The sequence below is a fragment of the Macadamia integrifolia genome, chromosome 7, assembly GCF_013358625.1.
Source record: "Macadamia integrifolia cultivar HAES 741 chromosome 7, SCU_Mint_v3, whole genome shotgun sequence".
Taxonomy (NCBI): domain Eukaryota; kingdom Viridiplantae; phylum Streptophyta; class Magnoliopsida; order Proteales; family Proteaceae; genus Macadamia; species Macadamia integrifolia.
The window spans coordinates 27930140-27948715 of NC_056563.1; the positions used below are offsets into that span (position 1 = coordinate 27930140).

The 18576-nt window shown below is 39.4% G+C and overlaps 1 protein-coding gene across 2 annotated transcripts; it reads right to left on the reverse strand.

Annotated features, from left to right (window-relative positions):
- Nucleotides 1-650: 650 nt before the first annotated feature.
- LOC122083222 (O-fucosyltransferase 16-like) lies at nucleotides 651-18531 on the reverse strand. 2 transcript variants are annotated; one of them, XM_042650949.1, is made up of 10 exons: nucleotides 18335-18531; nucleotides 18173-18232; nucleotides 17957-18047; nucleotides 17492-17568; nucleotides 6120-6208; nucleotides 5806-5989; nucleotides 3077-3258; nucleotides 1845-1947; nucleotides 1434-1765; nucleotides 651-1347 (listed from the first exon to the last, which is right to left on the reverse strand). In XM_042650949.1, the coding sequence occupies exons 1-10, from the start codon at nucleotides 18506-18508 to the stop codon at nucleotides 879-881; spliced, it is 1761 nt and encodes a 586-aa protein (XP_042506883.1). In that variant the 5' UTR covers nucleotides 18509-18531; the 3' UTR covers nucleotides 651-878. The 2 variants fall into 2 exon arrangements, with proteins under 2 accessions (XP_042506883.1, XP_042506882.1); XM_042650948.1 differs by having other exon boundaries at nucleotides 18329-18531.
- Between the last annotated feature and the right edge of the window lie 45 nt (nucleotides 18532-18576).

Genomic DNA, 18576 nt, shown 5'->3' on the forward strand with positions numbered 1-18576 from the left:
GAGTCATTTATGTGTACTGGCCAAAATTGATTTTCAGTAATTTTTGCATTGAACTTTAATGAACACGTGCTTAAAGTCCCAATATGGAGGAGTAAAGTAATCATTTACTTTGTAAATAGAAATCCAAGGCTCTTGCCCCCTCTTCTTCAGTCTAAAGTGGAGAAAGAGTGATAAGGAAGATTGGTGAATAGAATCTCTTCATCCGTTTATTCAAAAAGCCATTTTGCACACAGAGATATCAAATTATTTTTTTCATAAAAAATCATTTTTGTCAAGTAGGTATCAAACTAATTTTATATTTTGATAAAAAATAGTTTTCATTAATGATTTTTATTAAATAGATTAAAAAAAAAAAAAAAGATACCAAGAGGGTCAACTATTTTCTATTTCTGAATCACTAGAAACCATTACTTTCTGGGCCAAATAAGCATTCTAACGTTCACACCTTTAGCAAAATAGAACAACACAACCTCAACCAAATATCCGCTCTCCTGCTCCCTGTCCAGACCCTTTTTCTGCAAATTTACAACAATAGCCTTTTAAGGCATGCCTAAAATGGTTTTCTTTTTTTCAACTATGAAACCACAGGACGTCCCCGTTGACGTATAAGGAAGCACTGAATTTGAAACATGCAGTTTGCCCTCACGGTCTTTGAATTTAAATCGTTTCATTAAAATATGTTTCTGTACAGCTCTATTGCCATGACTCTCTCTCTCTCTATATATATACAAAGTATAACCCTCCAAACTCCAGCTCTGGTCAAAAGGTTTTCTCCCAATAAGCAGAACTGGAAAAAAAAAAAACCCGAAGAATTCAATGAAAGAATCGGTTAGGTACAAGTGAAACAAGAAATTTTGTTTTGGTACCAAGCAGCTTCATCAATCTGATAGCATTTCCTCCAACTCAGGTTCCTCGGAATTAAGGAACAGATCATCATCCAAGTCTGTCCCAATAGACTCTCCTCTCTCCCCTGGCCCATCCTGGTTCTCCCCGTAATCTGAATCAGATGTGTCTGGCTCATCATCTGCAAATTGATTGTCAGCGACTTCACCAAAATCTTTGATTGCTTCATTACTCTTCCCACTTTTCTGGTCAACCTTAGTCTGACTATGGGAAATTCGATCCCATTTTGCCTTTGCTTCAGAATCTTCACATATGCATGAAGATGGGTTCTCATGAAATTCACCCCTCCCTGGCCTTACCTCCTTTGGCTCTCCAATGAAGCCTCTCTGATGTGTTCGTACACGTGATGCAAATGCTTCCCAAGTCATGTTAGCCCGATTCAGAAACAAAGAATACAGTTTTCTAGCATTTGGACGAATGGTACGTTTATGTCTGAAATATCTCCTGCAATGAGAAAAGGCGAACACAGTGTCATTACCAGGTTGGATAATTTAGGAACCCAGAAGAATAAAGATCATTTATCTTTGTACCTCCGACCAGCTAAGATTTTGGCCATGTTACCATTGTTGTTGGTTACAAATACATCACTCTCATCGCAAACAATAAAATCAAGTGCAGCCATGCGAGAAGAAAATGAGGAGAATGGTGCCAACTCCTCCTTGCTTGCTATAGAATCCTTGGAGTGGAAATTTGGGAAGATAGCTTTAAGGGGAGCCAATGTTTCTTCCCCCCCGTATATTTCACCAGATGCCACATAGACGTGAACATCACTGCCAAATCCCAGCCCTCTTAGCATAAGTCCAACCTCCTCTGGAGTGAGGGGACATCTTCCATGCCTCCGTTCCTTGTCTGGGTTGTTCTTCTGCAACACATTTGGAAATCAAAGGCATGATTAATGTATCCCAAACATTTGCACTAATGAAATAGAAATATAAACTCACATGCAACGTTTTCCACCTCCGACGGATAGCCCCCAGTTCTTTCCTTTCCTTCTCTCCTCCACCATAATAGCATCCAGAGAATGCAAGCATATCGGGTTCAAACCTGTCACAGGAAAGCATGACAGCATCAAAGAACATCCCCACAACCAACCTTATCTAAATGCAAATTATCAGAGAGATTATGATATTTTTCCTTCAATGCTCCATTAGTTTTAAAGTATTGTACTTCAATATTTAGATTTCTAAAAGCTCTTTTTGTAGAATAAAAGAAGTTGAATTTTGTATTTAATCTTACCAGATGATGTTTAGCTTGGTGTAGCTTAAACTAATCTTCAGAAAAGCATTTTCAAAGTCCAATATTACTACAAATGAAGCATACAATACAATTGACTTGAGCACCTAATATTTAATAATTACAGCAATTAACCATTAAATTTTATTTTCTACAGAATTTTTATAATTAACATTCTTGGATGAAAATATTTTCAAGCACATCTGCTAAGAATTTCACTTTATTCTTTCTGCAAGGGGAAGATAGCTTTCTCTTAGCTCTGTCAGGTGAAGTTACTAAATGTAAGTTATGGGATAAGTAGGTGTATTGCCATCAAGCATTAAGAAATAATCAATTTGCATAACCAAGTTGGTCAGAGAGTTGATTCTATGATGAATTACTAATTTTAATTTTATAAAATTAACTCTAGACCAAAGTTACACAACTGTAGATGAATGCAAAAATGCAAACTGATCTGAACGTCGTGGACGTCATACCAAATCACACATGACTCGAACTTGAACTGAACCATCCTAATCATCCAACCAGCAGATTTTTCTATCCTCAACATCATTGACTGTTCCAAGCCTATGCGTTCAGTCAAATATTTACCATACCAGGCGCCTTTCATTTGAACAGTCCAAGTCACTGAAATGAAAAAGGTGTGAGGTGAAGAACCAGTCTGGTAATTATCGCTCTGATTCAAGGGCCTTTATACCATTTCGTTTTTGTGTCCTTGCTTATCCAACATTGAGAAAACTATGGGATATACAAGATGGTAAGACAAGGCATACAAAGAAAGATAAGTACTTCACTCTAATATTAACCACAAAGGCAAAACAAAAAGGATTACTGAATTCTGCCATACAATTATAGTAGTTTCTATCATCCAATGATTAAAAAAAAAAAAAAAAAAGAAGAAGATGAAGAACACAGCCCCATGGCCATGGAAGAAGATTACCTCAAGTGAAGGGTAATAAAATGTCTGCTTCTCATCCTCATCCTGTGGACCAATTTCATGCCCATTTCATATATAGGATCAGTGAACTTCAAAGCATGGTAATTAACTCTACATCTCAGCTTTTGTAGATCCGTGTCCAACTTATTTGCAAGCCTGTAATCGAACTTGGTGAGCTGAACAGCCTGTGATAAAAATGAAAGCACATAAATTTCACATAATATTTCAACTGAGATCTCAATTCTACAGCACAACTCTCTTCAATGGAGTTGTTTGTTTTCAAAGGAGATTTTATCTAAGTACACAACTGAAGGGTTATTTCTTGGTTTCATTCAATCAGTAACTTGATCATAGAAAGAATTCAAAAGTCTTGAACCATATGGAGAAAATGTAAAGTCTGAAGCATATTCTAAAATCAAGAGCATGGGCTCCATGAATGTCCCGAGGGCATAGCCTTCTGAGTAAAATCAAATCCAGGGATGGCTAGATGAACCATAATTAATTATGCAATTCACAACATTTGACTTTGCATTGTAATGGACAAGGAGAACTAATAAAAAAGGGCATACCCAATGCACGAGGGTCCCACCATAGCAGGGTCCGGGGAGGGTCAATAATGTACGCAGCCTTACACCCACTTCGCGCAGAGGCTATTTCCTGACTCGAACCCATGACCACTTGGTCATAATGGAGCAACCTTACATTGCACCAAGGCACCGTTCAAATAACTTATTCAATCCATCATAAAAGTTGTCAAGAGGGTTTCCCCTACATGCTTTCATAACCAACTATAACACTTTACCACGATTGAGAAAGGAAACACAAAGAAAGTAATAAACCCAAATCAAAACTACTAACTCCTCTAGCTGCATGGAGTGTCCTATTAATGTAAGATTGGGTCATAAGTGATCTAATCCCAAGCAGGATCTTTACTAAATTAAAAAAAAATAAAATTCAGGGACCGATGGAATGAATAAAACAGAAAATATAGAATGAAGGGAAAAATGGGGGTAGGGGATTAGGTTGGGTCAAGCATCTCACTCTTCCTTAGGGCATCTCACCCTTCCCCTAGGGCATCTCACAGCACTACATCTCACAGTTCTCCAGCACAAAGTTTTTTTTTTTTTTTTTTTCATTCAATCAAATTCGTGTTCAATGTTGTAGTCCCTTACAAACTTATATAGAAGACTCAAAATTGACTCAAACACTAAAAAGGAAAGGCCTAACTCAATCCCTAACTAACTGGGAAACCTAAACTGACTAGAAAACTGAAATAATAAAGGAAATAAACTCAAAACAGGACTCTAACTAAACTGATGAATTAACTAAACTGATGAATTAAATCCCGTTTTCCTACTTTTTACCCATATTTTAAGCCCATTAAAGTGGCCCATTACAAAGAAAACCCATGGGATCAAAGGCCCAACACATATATAACCTAACCCAATGCTTATTTCCAATAAAATAAGCCTATTAAGTGACTTATCTACATCACCTATTGCATTAATAACACTAAAAACAGGGGGCGGGGAAATTGCTAGACAATTAAAAGTAATAAAACTAAGAAATATCCTTCTAAAAATTAGCCCACGATTGGACCAGAGATGAGCTTTTGAAATCCTCGAACTGGCCCACGAACAGTATTTTGATGCGTTTCCTGATTTTCAGGAAGTCCAGAATTGCAAGCTTTAAACCTCCTTCAAATGGGTCCCCCATGTGAGAACTGCTGCTGGTTCATTGAACCTAGTCATCCAATGAATTGAATTGTATTGAACCAGAAAAGCTCAAATCTGAACCAAACCAACCACCAGTCCTGCATTATTTCCCCAGTGTCAAAAAAAAATCCACCCTTGAATTTGAAAGTATGAGAGAATGTCCATCAATACAATGGCATCCATGATCAATTGCCATCATTCGTCGATCCAATGCTTTTCACAAACATCAAGGACAAAATCAGTGACCATTGGATTGACATTGAAGAACTATTGCGGAAGAACAAATTCAACGTGTTCAATCTCTAAAGGGATGATCGTGGTTTGCTCCTCTTCAAAATAATCTTCCGTAGGAAGCTCTTGACCTTTGATCAGATCATCAATCAATTTATCTTTGATTATAATCGTAGTTGTCAAGTGATGCCTTGGCATCGAGGCTCTTTGGTCACCTTGTTGGTTTGGCCTACTATATCTAGGATGTATCTTCTATCAAATCATCAGCACCGATGTCTTTGCCCCCTCCTTCAACATAAGTCATGTTTGGATTCCCTCATCCTTTTTAACACTTTCAACTTGCAAAGCATCACTCTTCACTCGTGCAGTCAATGATCTTTGTTACCAGTTGCCACAAACTCAAATTCTTCCCTATAAGCTGTATGTATGTCTACCCGTTTTTATACATGATGGCATGTATTCTAAGCATCAACATCAACAATAAATGGAAGGTTTTTTATGTTGACTCAGACTTTCAGAACTTTTCAGGCCGGTACAAATTTTGGCCAGCAAGCTGAGTCTAACAGAACAGCACTCACCTAAGTCGCTGATGAAACATTGCAATAATCAATCCTATAGACAGACTAATGAACAGAAAATTCAGCAACACAGCACACTGTATAAAAGATCCCAGTTTTGAGCTAAAATAACCAGAACATGCAGAACATGAAATGCCACAAACAAAAAGTACACTTGCAAGAAGCTTCATAGAAAATTAAAGCATTCAAATTTTCAGAAAGTACCTACGTGTTTTTTCAATAGGACAGGCAGTACACGATTTTGATAGCATCTTGCAGTGCATTTCCTTGGCACACGCATGGTATATGGAGTCCAAAGTCTCCCTCGCCTTCTTGGGAGCTGTTTTATGACTTTAACATCGTTTGAGAGGGAAGAAATAAACCAATCCACATCAAAGATCTCACTAAAATTGCTGCATAGGACATTCTCTCACAAATAAATATACAATCTTTCACCTTTTGTGTTAGAAAACTTGGATCAAGGGGCAGAGTAAACTGTAAAACGTTACAGCATGAATTGTTTTGAATAGCTCATTAACAAACCTAGCATCCTTCCAGAAAGATTTCTGGTCCAGCTTAGGCACAACAAGAGTAGCATTCAAGATGCGGGCGGCAACAACAGCATCTGTTATCTGCATTATATAATTGGAATAAGAAGTTTGGCATCTAAATGCTTTTGAATACCAATTAAATACATCATGAACAAAAATAAGTTCAATAACTGTAGTAAAGTCTCAACTAAGACATCTTACCAAAATAATAATAATAATATGAAGACGTTGGAATTTGTGCAGTCATTATGTATGAAACTGCTTTGATTGATACTATTGCCAATGGCAACCAGTTGTAAGCTGTTAATTGGAAAATTTGTTTATACTATTATATGAAAAATCAATATTTTTGCTGGCATATGCTCCAAGTGAAATTTCAAATTATCCTACCAAAAAAAAAAAGAAATTTCAAATTATTGAAACATTTAAATGTGTGGCATGCATGTTAGCTAGGGATCCAAAAATTAACATACATATTGAAAGAACTCCAAACACACTATAAATTCATTTGAAAGAAGTACGGTTTCTTTGGATAAAATTTTCCAAGGTTCACTCAACAACAACAATGATTGTAGAGTCCTCTGACACTACGCTTGCTCAATATTCAGTACATATCAGGTATTTGAATCTCAGGTAAAATTGCTAATTCATTAAAAAAATTGTAAATGAAGTTAAAAAGAACACTTGATGTGCATTTCTGTAAATCAGAGGTATGGATTACATATTACAATGCCTAAAGATACCAACTGATAAGGAATATAAGAACATATATAACTTGAAATGTTATCACTCAACAATCAAGGACTCCAATAATTTGTATTTTTTGGCAGTTAAAGTGACTTCCGCATTACCTAATGAAAATGAAACTTACGTTGAATTACATATTAACAAAAAGAGTTCTTGACTCAACTGAAGAAGACAGAATCAGCAGAAACTTATGGGGTATGATGAAAGGTTACATGTTTCGGTTTTGAGCCTGGTAGAAACCAGGCTCAAAACTGAAATTTCAGTTGAAACCCATACACTCATTCTGCAAGTTTCAATAAAGGGTTTTGATGGCCAAATTAGGTACTGAAACTTCTCAGGAACCCTACTCTTGGCACTTTAAACATGGCGGAACCCCTTAGATATAAAAAAAAAATAAATAAATAAAAACAAAAAACAAAATGGTAGTTTGACTTTAGACCCTAGGTTGGTAGTGTACGATGTAGACATTCTCTAATATGGCCTATTCCATACAATGTTTAGTACTAGAATACATATAATTCAAGTAAAACAACTTAAATATGCATTAGGAATGAATAGACATCAAATTATAACACATTTCATAAATCATACATCATACATGGATTGCTACATAGAGTCAAATATATATAGAAGTCAACAATACAAGCAACAAGTCACCCTTATGCCCATCCTAAGTCCTAAACTCCTAGTACCACATCGAGTTCTGGGTAGGATCTAAACCATTAAAATACAACAACAACAACAAAGCCTTATCCCAACTTAATGGGGTCGGCTACATGGATCCAAGCCCACCAATCCGCTCTATTTAAGGTGATGGGGTCATCAAGGTGTACAGTAGAAAGAAGAAGAAGACACAACCAGATCCATCTTTGTAGTTTGAGGATTAGAAGAAACAAGAAAGAAGAAGGAAGAAAGAAGAAGGAAAGAGAGGAGTCGAACCAGCCTTCCAGTGCTGGGTTCGACCCCCCCTTGTCCTCCCATTCGGCAGATCTTGTGGACCCCACCAAAACTTATTTGATTCTAGTACTTTGCTTTAATTCTAATGTTATTTGACTATTTTACATAATTAGGAAACTAGGACTTCTTTCTATTGGTCTATTAGGTAGTTTTTTTTTTTTTATTTCAAGCAATTGAGTTTCTAAATATCTTTTTTTTTTTATTCTTGGAAGTTTTATTCTATTTAAGTGTAAGGCCATTGGCCATCGTTTTGAATTATTGAATTATTGAATGAAAAGCACAAAGAAGTTGTCGCCCCTCTCTCACGATTCCTCTCTCTCTCTCGCCTCTAACTATTTCCTCCCCCCTTCTCGATCTCTTTCTCTCCTTCGGTTCTCTCTTTTCTCGCCTCCCTCCCTCTCCCATTCTTTTCTCTTTCATTGTATATGTTCCTGGTTATTGTCATGACTGCTGCAGCTGCTGAATACTACCGGTTGGAGATCATCTCAGTTGCAAAAGGCCCCATCGGAATGCTGCTGAACACTTCTTCAATAATCTGGATTGCTTTCTTTTATCCTCAGATTTGGGAAGCAGGTAGGTAATGAACTGAACCTTTCCATTCCCCCATTGCTCCCTTATTAATTGCTTCATCCACTTCCGTTAAACCCCCCCCCCTTTTTTGCCCATTGTTTGACCTTTATTTGCCCACTGTTTTACCTTAGAAGTTGCTGATTTTCTTATTACAAGCATGACTGGTTTTGGAACATATAACATGGGATTTTTATCTATCTTGGGTGCTTAATAGGCTAGTGCTAGAACCTAACTTTGCTTGCCGCTCCTACCCCATATTCTCCCTTGATGCTTGAGTGAGTGTTATGTGTTTTTCTTCTGAAACTATTATTGCTCATTGTTACATTGCTCATTAGTCTCACTTTATTTTGCATGTCAATCTTGTTTGTTGAGTTTCCCTTATCTTGTCCAACCCAAGTCCCTTGATTTTACCCTACCTAGTTAACTAATCTTGTAGGAAACCTAGTCACCTAGGAACCCCCTACATCATCTTGGTATCAGAGCATGGTTTTGTCTAGGTTTAGGGTAATTAGGCACTGCTGTCCATTGTTTACATGTTTTACCTTTTGAGGTCTAGTCTCTGTCACAATCTATCCGTAGCCGAGTCTGAGTTAAGAGAGCATTACCATAGGTTAGAGGACACCTTACTGTTCCTTAGATTGGCGGGACCAAATAGCATTGGGCGCTATTCCCTCAAAAAGCACATACTTGAGAGGGAGGTTTCTGACCTCAAGACTGAGAGGGTTAACTACCTGTCTCAATTGGAGATTCTGAGTAGACCTTGAGTCTTTGGTGGCAACCGTACCTTGGCTGCCCATCTCCTTATGTCCACTCGTAGTGGTAGAGCATACCAGAATATGTCTGACATTTCTGACACCCCCACCCAACCTAAGCAGTTGGTTGAATTCATGAAAGCCATCCAAGCTACCTTCCACGCTAGCCAAGCTATACAGGAGACACAGGCTGCCCATCTCCAAACCCTTACCGATAAGTTGACAGCCCTCGAGACAAGTGCCCAAAACCCTGATGGACGGCAAGGCCGTAACACAACTGGCACTAAACATAGGGACCAAGGCCTTAACCTTGAGGAAGTAAAAGAGAATAACCACACTGATGGTTATGACTAGATAGAGGATAACTTCCAAGGCCTAGGGCGTGGTAGAGGTTGGGGTAAGGGTCGAAGCCCACCGCCAAGACACCATACCTAATATGGAGATGATGAGGGTTATGAGCATCATGATAGGGGCTTCGATGTCAGACGGATGATTAAGGTAGATGCCCCTACCTATGATGGTCAGATTGATGCTAGAATCCTTCTGGATTGGATTAAGCAGATGGATAAGTACTTCGATTTTTACAATATACCAGAGGAAGTCTGCTACCGAATTGCTAAGTTCAAGCTTGTCGGAGCTGCCTAAGAATTCTGGATAGACCTAGAGTACCAAGAGGACCACCTAGGACTTGAGCCAATCACTACCTGAGTAGAAATGCAAGAGAGGTTCAAGAGGGAATTTTTTCCTATCACTTATAGGCTCCAGTTGTTGAATGAAATGAATACCTTAAAGCAAGTAAAGTTAACTGTGACCGAATACATGAGCAAGTTTAATGAATTGAAAATTAGAAGCCGTATTCGGGAGGATGTTGAGCAGACACTATCCAAATTCCTTACCGGGCTCAACTCCGAAATTCAGTCTCGTATGGCACCCCAATTAGTGCGAGACGTTCCACAGGCCTTCAGGATAGCCCTTGAGGTGAAATCCTCAATGAGAACTTATTCTCAGAGGAAGAGCTTCCAAGCTGGGGAGTCCCAATTTTGAAACCCACCCCAAGGCTCAACTGGATTCCCAAAGCCCTCTGCGTCAATTTGACAACAGTGGTAAAGGGATTTTGGGAGAAGCACCCAAGAGTAGTGGGCAACAACAGTGTTTTAAGTGTCGCGGGTTTGGTCACTTCTCCAGAGAGTGTCCCAATAGGAATCTTTATGTGGGAGAGCAAACTCTTGAAGAAGGTGACCAAGAGGGTTTTCAGGACCATGAGTATGAGGACCATAGGCCAAATGAGACCATATTTGATGAGGACACCGAGGAGGCCGGTGACCTCAAGCTCCGTATTATGCAATGCATGGTCTCACAACCTAGGAGTAGCGATGATTGGCGGCAAACTAAGGGCGGAAGGGCCCGTTTGATAATGTTTCTGTTTCTGTTTCAAGAAATAGCAGAAACATAAATTTCCGTTTCTAGAAACAGAAATGGAATTGAAGGTGTTTGATAAGTTATGTTCTGGAAGTCGATAATAACCAACGAAAGAATGGCCACGAGTTGTTTTCAAAAATGGCGGGGTCGTTTCTTGAACCATAAATAGGTAGAAATTTCTATTTTTATTTCTGAAAACAAGTGAAATGAAACAATTTTATCAAACGTTTTTTGTTCCTTTTTTGCCATTTCTGTGTCCAGAAACAAGTTTATTGAAACATTATCAAATGGGCCCTATATTTTCATCACTTACATATGTCATCAAGGCAAGAACTGCCGCGTCGCCATAGACAGCGGGAGTTGCATGAATGTGATCGCCAAGAGCATTGTTGCTCGAATGTGCCTCAAACCTGAACCCCACCCCAAGTCTTACAAGGTTGCCTGGGTAGATCAGTCCACCATCCCCGTTAATTTGAGGTGTCTAGTTCCCCCACACTTTGTAGGATATGAGGATCGAGTGTGGTGTGATGTCCTAGAGATGGATGTTGCCCACATCATCTGAGGTAAACCCTGATTATATGACCGGGATGTCACCAATTATGGGAAGTCTAACACCTATGTCTTTAAGTTCAAAGGGATGAAAATTCGGCTAACCCCCAGTGCCCCTAAGGAAGTAAAGGTTCCAGAACACAAAGGAAGTACATCCAAACGCACCCCCACCAAAACACTCAATTTTTTATATCAACAACAATTTAAAGTAGAGTGTCAAGAGTCAGGGGTGATTTATGCTCTAGTTATCATACAGAGTAATACCAATAGGTCACGCTTATTTATTGAAGCTCTTAAAGAAGTACAACCCTTGTTGAAGAAATTTGAGAGGTTATTCCCGGAGGAACTACTTGATGAGTTACCGCCGACGCATGACATCCAACACACTATTGACTTAGTTCCAGGGTCCTCTCTCCCGAACTTACCCTATTACCAAATGAATCCCAAAGAGCACGCCGAACTCAAGCGGCAAGTGGATGAATTGTTACAGAAGGGATTCATTAGGGAGAGCCTTAGCCCGTGTGCAGTACCTACCTTGCTCACGCTAAAGAAATATGGCACCTGGCATATGTGTGTTGATAGTAGGACCATCAATAAGATCATTGTCAAGTATAGGTTCCCTATCCCTATACTTGACATGTTGGATATGATGGCCAATTCATCGATCTTCTCGAAGATTGATCTCAAGAGTGGGTACCACCACATTCGGGTTAGGCCTGGAGATGAGTGGAAGACAGCCTTCAAGACAAAGGATGGCCTTTTTGAGTGGTTAGTTATGCCTTTTGGCTTGTCAAATGCACCTAGCACATTCATGAGGATAATGAATCAAGTGCTTCAACCATTCATTGGCAAATTCCTAGTGGTTTACTTTGATGACATCCTCATCTATAGTAAGACCCCGTCTTCCTACTTAGATCACTTACAGAAGGTTTTTCATGTGCTCTTACAAGAGAAACTCTATGTCAACCTCAAGAAGTGCACCTTCATGAGTGATCAAGTCATATTCTTCGGGTTTGTTGTTTCAGCCCAAGGAGTGTCTGCTAACCCTGAGAAAGTAAGAGCGATTGTAGAGTAGCCTGAGCCAACTAATGTCCATGAAGTGCGAAGTTTTCATGGCTTAGCCACCTTCTACAGGAGGTTCAGTTACCAGTTTAGTTCCATTATGTCTCCTATCACGGATTGCATAAAAAAGAGGAGTTTCAATGGACTAAGAGTGCTACGAAGGCCTTTACTGAGATTAAAAAGCTTATGACTGAGGCCCCCGTCCTACCCCTCCCAGATTTTTCTAAGGTCTTCGAAGTAAACTGTGATGCATCTGGTATTGACATAGGTGGTGTCCTAAGGCAAGAAAGACACCCTGTTGCCTACTTTAGTGAGAAACTTAATAAAGCAAGGCAACGATATTCCACATACGACAAAGAATTCTATGCGGTTGTCCAATTATTGCGCTATTGGCGACATTACCTTCTACCGTAAGAATTCGTGCTATTCTTTGATCACCAGGCTCTAAGATACCTGAGTGCCCAAAAGAAACTAAACTAGAGACATGCTAAGTGGGTCGAGTTTCTCCAAGAGTACACCTTTGTACTCAAGCATAGACCTGGTGTAGAGAATACCGCTACAGATGCATTAAGCCGGGTGAACATGTTCCTCAGTTGCACAAATGCTAGGAGTCGGACTAGTGTGTTGCTCTAGACCATGAGTGTAGAGGTTGTAGGATTCGAGCAGGTCAAAGACCAGTACCTCACCTGCCTGATTTTAATGAGCCGTTCACTTCCTTGAGTGGAGGTAACCTTGTCAGTCGCTCAGATCACCTACTCTGAGATGGTTTCCTTTTTAAAGGAAGCAAGTTGTGCATTTCGCAGGACTTCACTCCGAGATTTCCTGATCTGGAAATTGCATGCTGGGGGAGTCGCTGGCCATTTCGATCGAGATAAGACCATCACCCACATTGATGACCGATTCTTTTGGCCAGGACTGAAGAGGGATGTTGTTAGAGTTATGAGTCAGTGTAGAGCATACCAAACTGCCAAACAACCAAAGCAGAACACGGGTTTATACACTTCCCTACCCGTTCCCCATTCCCCGGACCTTAGCATGGACTTCGGGCATGGTCTACCAAAAACTTCGAGAGGCTATGATTCTGTTTATGTAGTTATAGATCGCTTCTCGAAGATGGCCCATTTCATCCCATGCTCTAAAACCTCTGATGCGTCCATAGTAGCCAAACTTTTCTTTAACGAGGTTGTCAAGTACCATGGGTTACCCCTCACCATAGTGTCCGGTAGGGATGTCAAGTTCACCAGTCATTTTTGGAGGACCCTATGGCGGATGATGGGCACTAAGCTCCACTTCTCTTCAGCTTTCCATCCTCAGACTAATGGCCAGACTGAGGTTATCAATAGGATTTTAGGAAACTTGTTGTGTTGCCTTATAGGAGAACACCTTATCAGTTGGGATCGAATCCTTAGTTAGGCCGAGTTTGCATATAATAGTTCTAAGAACCGTACCACTAGTCTGTCCCCCTTTGAGATTTGTTCAGGATACCAGCCCCGGGCATCCATAAACCTTATCCCAATTGTGTCAAGTTTTAGGACATCCCCGTTAGCCGAGTCTTTTGCTCAGCAAATACATGATTTGCATGCAGGTATAAGAAAACAGATAACACTGAGCAACGAGCAATATAAGTCGAAGGCAGATGTGCACAGAAGACCACAAGAGTTTCAAGAGGGCAATATGGTGATGATTAGAATTAAGTCGCAACGCTTTGTTAGGGGAAAAGCGAGCAAGCTGCATGCTCGTAGCACAAGTCCATTCAAAGTACTCAATAGGATAGGTGCCAATGCGTATGTTCTTAACCTGCCAGCTAACATGGAGATCAGTAATATTTTCAATGTTGAAGACCTTGTCCCATGCCACGGTAACTCTACCATTACCCCTTTCTATCCTGATGACTTTAAGGACTTCCCCTTCACCATTGATGAGACTACTGAACCAAACCAACCACTTCCCCCCACCTCATTACCACCTATGCCTAAGATCACGAGAAGGACTAAAGAAGTTGAGGAAATCCTTGATGAGAAGATTGTGTCCACACACAGAGGAGATTCTAGAGAGTTCTTGGTTAAGTGGCGTGGATGACCGGAGATTGACAACACCTGGATCACATTACAAGAAATCCAATGACTCAACCCAAGACTCCTTGAGTACTACCTGAGCCGTAATTCACCGGAGGTGAATTCTTTCAAGCAGGGGAGAGTTGATGGGGACATCAAGGTGTACAATCGAAAGAAGAAGAAGACCCAACCAAATCCATATTTGTGGATGGAGGATTAGAAGAAGCAAGAATGAAGAAGGAAGAAAGAAGAAGGAAAGAGAGGAGTCGAACCAGCCTTCCAACGCTGGGTTAGACCCCCCTTGTCCTCCCATTCGGCAGATCTTGTGGACCCCACCAAATCTTATTTGATTCAAATATTTTGCTTTAATTCTAGTGTAAGGCCATTGGCCATCGTTTTGAATTATTGAATTATTGAATGAAAATCACAAAGAAGTTGTCGCCCCTCTCTCATGATTCCTCTATCTCTCGCCTCTAACTATTTCCTCCCCCCTTCTCGATCTCTTTTTCTCTTTTCTCGCCTCCCTCCCTCTCCCATTCTTTTCTCTTTCATTGTATCTGTTCCTGGTTATTGTCATGACTGCTGCAGCTGCTAAATACTACCAGTTGGAGATCATCTCAGTTGCACAAGGCCCCATCGAAATGCTGTTGAACACTTCTTCAATAATTTGGAGTGCTTTCTTTTATCCTCAGATTTGGGCAGCAGGTAGGTAATGAACTGAACCTTTCCATTCCTCCATCGCTCCCTTATTAATTGCTTCATCCACTTCCGTTAAAACCCCCCCTTTTTGCCCATTGTTTGACCTTTATTTGCCCACTGTTTTACCTTAGAAGTTGCTGATATTCTTATTACAAGCATGACTGGTTTTGGAATATATAACATGGGATTCTTATCTATCTTGGGTGCTTAATAGGCTAGTGTTAGAACCTAATTTTGCTTGCTGCTATGTTCCCTACCCCATATTCCCTCTTGATGCTTGAGTGAGTTTTATGTATTTTTCTTCTGAAACTATTATTGCTCATTGTTACATTGCTCATTAGTCTCACTTTATTTTGCATGTCAATCTTGTTTGTTGAGTTTCCCTTATCTTGTCCAACCCAAGTCCCTTGAGTTTACCCTACCTAGTTAGCTAATCTTGTAGGAAACCTAGTCACCTAGGAACCCCCTACATCACAAGGCCATACTAGGGACTAGATCTAAACCACTAGAATGTTACAAGAAAATTTTAAAAATAAGAAATAAATTCTGGCTCCGTGAAGTCATAGATCAAGCTAAATTGTGTAACACTAAAATAATTGAATGCCAAGCACCAAGTATTTATCCTATTTTTTGCAAAATTTAGTTTTTGGGAAAAGTGATATACCTCCAACTTTGACCCTTACACAAATCTTCCAACAACATAGCAAATCGTTACTTCCACTCCACTATGTTCCTCTACTTCCCAAATACTTATTGCAACATTGTACAACAGTAATTTGGCCAATAAAGCACAGAAAAATGGGTTTTCCAAGCTTCACTAGAGAAACCTATCGAAATGAATTTGTTCAAAATTTTGTATTTATACTATAGCCAAAGTAACGTTTCAGCCGAAATATCCACAAAACAAAACTTATGACTGAAATATGACCAAAACCTTGACATTTCTGTCGAAATATGTACATCTTTACACATCAAATAAGGTTTCGTTTCGAGCCTTTGGGAAACTGAAATATTTCACGAAGTTTCGGCAAAACTTAGAACCATGATGATGCCTAGCTCCATCCCTATCATTTCTCTATAATATTTCATTTAGAGCTCCTGCCAGAAAATGAATTTACAAGCAAGATCCTCATCAAGAAATGAAATTTTTACCAAACAAAACTTCTTACTATTAGAGTTATCACCTTATGGACGACTCAAGGAATAGATCTAGATAGTGTAGTTCCAAGCTTGGAACCAAGATTTGACGAGATCTCCCCAAAACCATGTATTATTTGACAGCAAGTCTTGAGGTTGGGTTTCGGTGGCCATATGGCTAAGTTAGGTCTTGAAACTTGTCATCCGACCTATTCTAGGCTTTCTAAAACACGGTGGAAACATGAGACAAAATCAAACCCAAAATGGTACTTTGACTTCAAACCATATGTCAGTAGTCTACGCTGCCTGTATATGATCTCTAACTGAGGCTATTCGCCTATTCTGTACAATTTTGAGTACTACTATAAACATATAAATGATATAATTCAAGTAAAACAATTTAAATAAGCATTAGGAATTAGAAGACATCAAATTATTCACGACTTAAATAAGTTGTGAATCCACTAGTTCCAAGTTCACATGGGTGAGTTTTGGTAAAAAAATTACACCAAAAACCAAATTTGGAGAATTTTGCTTCAAAATTAGCTGAGACTGGGTCAAAATTTCGATGAAGTCTCGACGAAATGGAGTATATATATCATATGGATTAAGTAGTTTCAATTGAGATGCCATGAAGTGAGAAATTGGACCAAGATTTTGGCGAGATATCGAAATCTCGTACAAGATTATGTATTATTTGTGTATCACCTTACATCTCGTCTTGAGATCTTCCGAAAATTGAGAAAATACCGAGATCTCGACTTGATGAGTTCTTGAACCATGACTTCCATTTCCTTGATTTTTTTTTTTCTAAAGAAATTCCCAATACACAAGGCTCCCACTGGGAGGGGCAAATGTACGAAGCCTTACCCCTGCTTCATAGGACAGGCTGTTTCCAAGACATCCATTTCCTTGATTCATCAAGGGTTTTTTCTTTCCCATTACATGAGACCATTCATTCAGATCAACGTGTAGAGTGGGAAAACGAATTGGTTATGTGCAACTTTTAAAGACAGAAAATTTCTAATTATGTGTAAAACCTAACAAGAACCCCAGCAATAAAGAGTACAGAGCATCAAATGTCAGTCTCCAAAATTAGTAAATGGTATTTCTTATCTGAAGGCTATTCTCTTGTGTTTTCTCTAACTTGTCAAAAACAAGAAACTAAAAAATTACCAATCATTTCTATGGTACTTGTGATACTGTTCAATACATAAAGACTTAAAGCTTCTTAAATTAAAAGGGAAACATGTAGAATCTACAAAAAATAATACACAAATATTTTACATAGACTAGGACAGTTGATACCATGCCATGTTTTTTCTGCAAGGCAAAGAAATTATTCTTTCAAGCTCACAAAACCATCAGCAAACATGAACAAGTCAAGCTGAACCAAGCTGAGGGCTCAAAAATCTCACCCCTGTCCTTTGTTGATTTAAGCCTCCACTGGTTGCAATCAGCAGATAACGATTGGGTTCTGTGATAACATCCGGTGCTGTACCATTGAAAATAAGCAGTTCACATCAAAGACTTAAACCAAACATTTTACAACATGAATCACAAGGAAATCCAATTAACAAGCAAAGGTTAAACAGGGTCATCAAATATTGTTTATTCTATTTTTGGAAGAATAATTTAGTCTTCTCCACAGATTCCATAAAAATGCAAATCGGGCATCCGTTAATTTCCAATAAGAACGATCCCAGCTGATCTACGTCAACGAAGTATATACTCATCAAATCTGCAGAGTTCTTGAATCTAAGAAATCTACAGCCTTAGGATGTGCGAATAAGAATAACATCTTTTGAACAGATTAGGAAGACAAAACGATATTGGGTAAATAAAAGAAAACAAAACATTATCAACAAAGAACAGAGACGCACTCGCAAACTTATTGCTGGCATTACTACATCCATAGTAGAATCTTGACAACGTTGAACCCCAGAGATCATGGCCTAAATTCCCTCCGTCCATCTAAAGTGCAAAGCAAAAGAGAAAGGGATGAGAGAAACAAATTAAGCCAGAACTGAAAATAAGATCCAGACAAAGCGTAGTGGCCACAACTCTATCAACACGGGAGAGAGTCGAAGAAACCTTACTGGAACACGGAAAACGCCACTCGCATTCGCAGAGCCGTGAACCTCAATGCCACCATCGAACTGAACACCAAGAAAAGAAAAAAAAGGGGGGATCAAATTAGATGAAGAATGGCAAAACAGTAAAATAGGGAAGAAGAGAAGGGTGAAATGTTTCACAGATACGCGATTGAGGTAGCGGCGGCCGAGGGAGAGATTATCGACGGGAGCAGGAGCGAGAAAAGAGAGAAGTGCAAGAAGGATGAGGAGAGTGGCGGAAACGATTGAGATTGTCGGAATCAGGCAGCGGAGGTATTGGAACTGATGCTGCAACAGGTGGCGCCGCCGTGACAAAGCCATGCCTTGGGGCCGTGGAGAGCTGTCCCACTAACCACGCTCTTTTCTCTCTCTTCTTATTTATAGTAACA

Excerpts from the sequence above, each read along its gene's own strand:
- LOC122083222 (XM_042650948.1), bottom strand. The coding sequence starts at position 18,508 with ATGGCTTTGTCACGGCGGCGCCACCTGTTGCAGCATCAGTTCCAATAC. Across the intron at positions 18,048-18,172 it reads GTGGCGTTTTCCGTGTTCCA|ATGGACGGAGGGAATTTAGG; the intron begins GTAAGGTTTCTT and ends TTTGCACTTTAG. Across the intron at positions 3,259-5,805 it reads CTGTCCTATTGAAAAAACAC|GCTGTTCAGCTCACCAAGTT; the intron begins GTAGGTACTTTC and ends TTTTTATCACAG.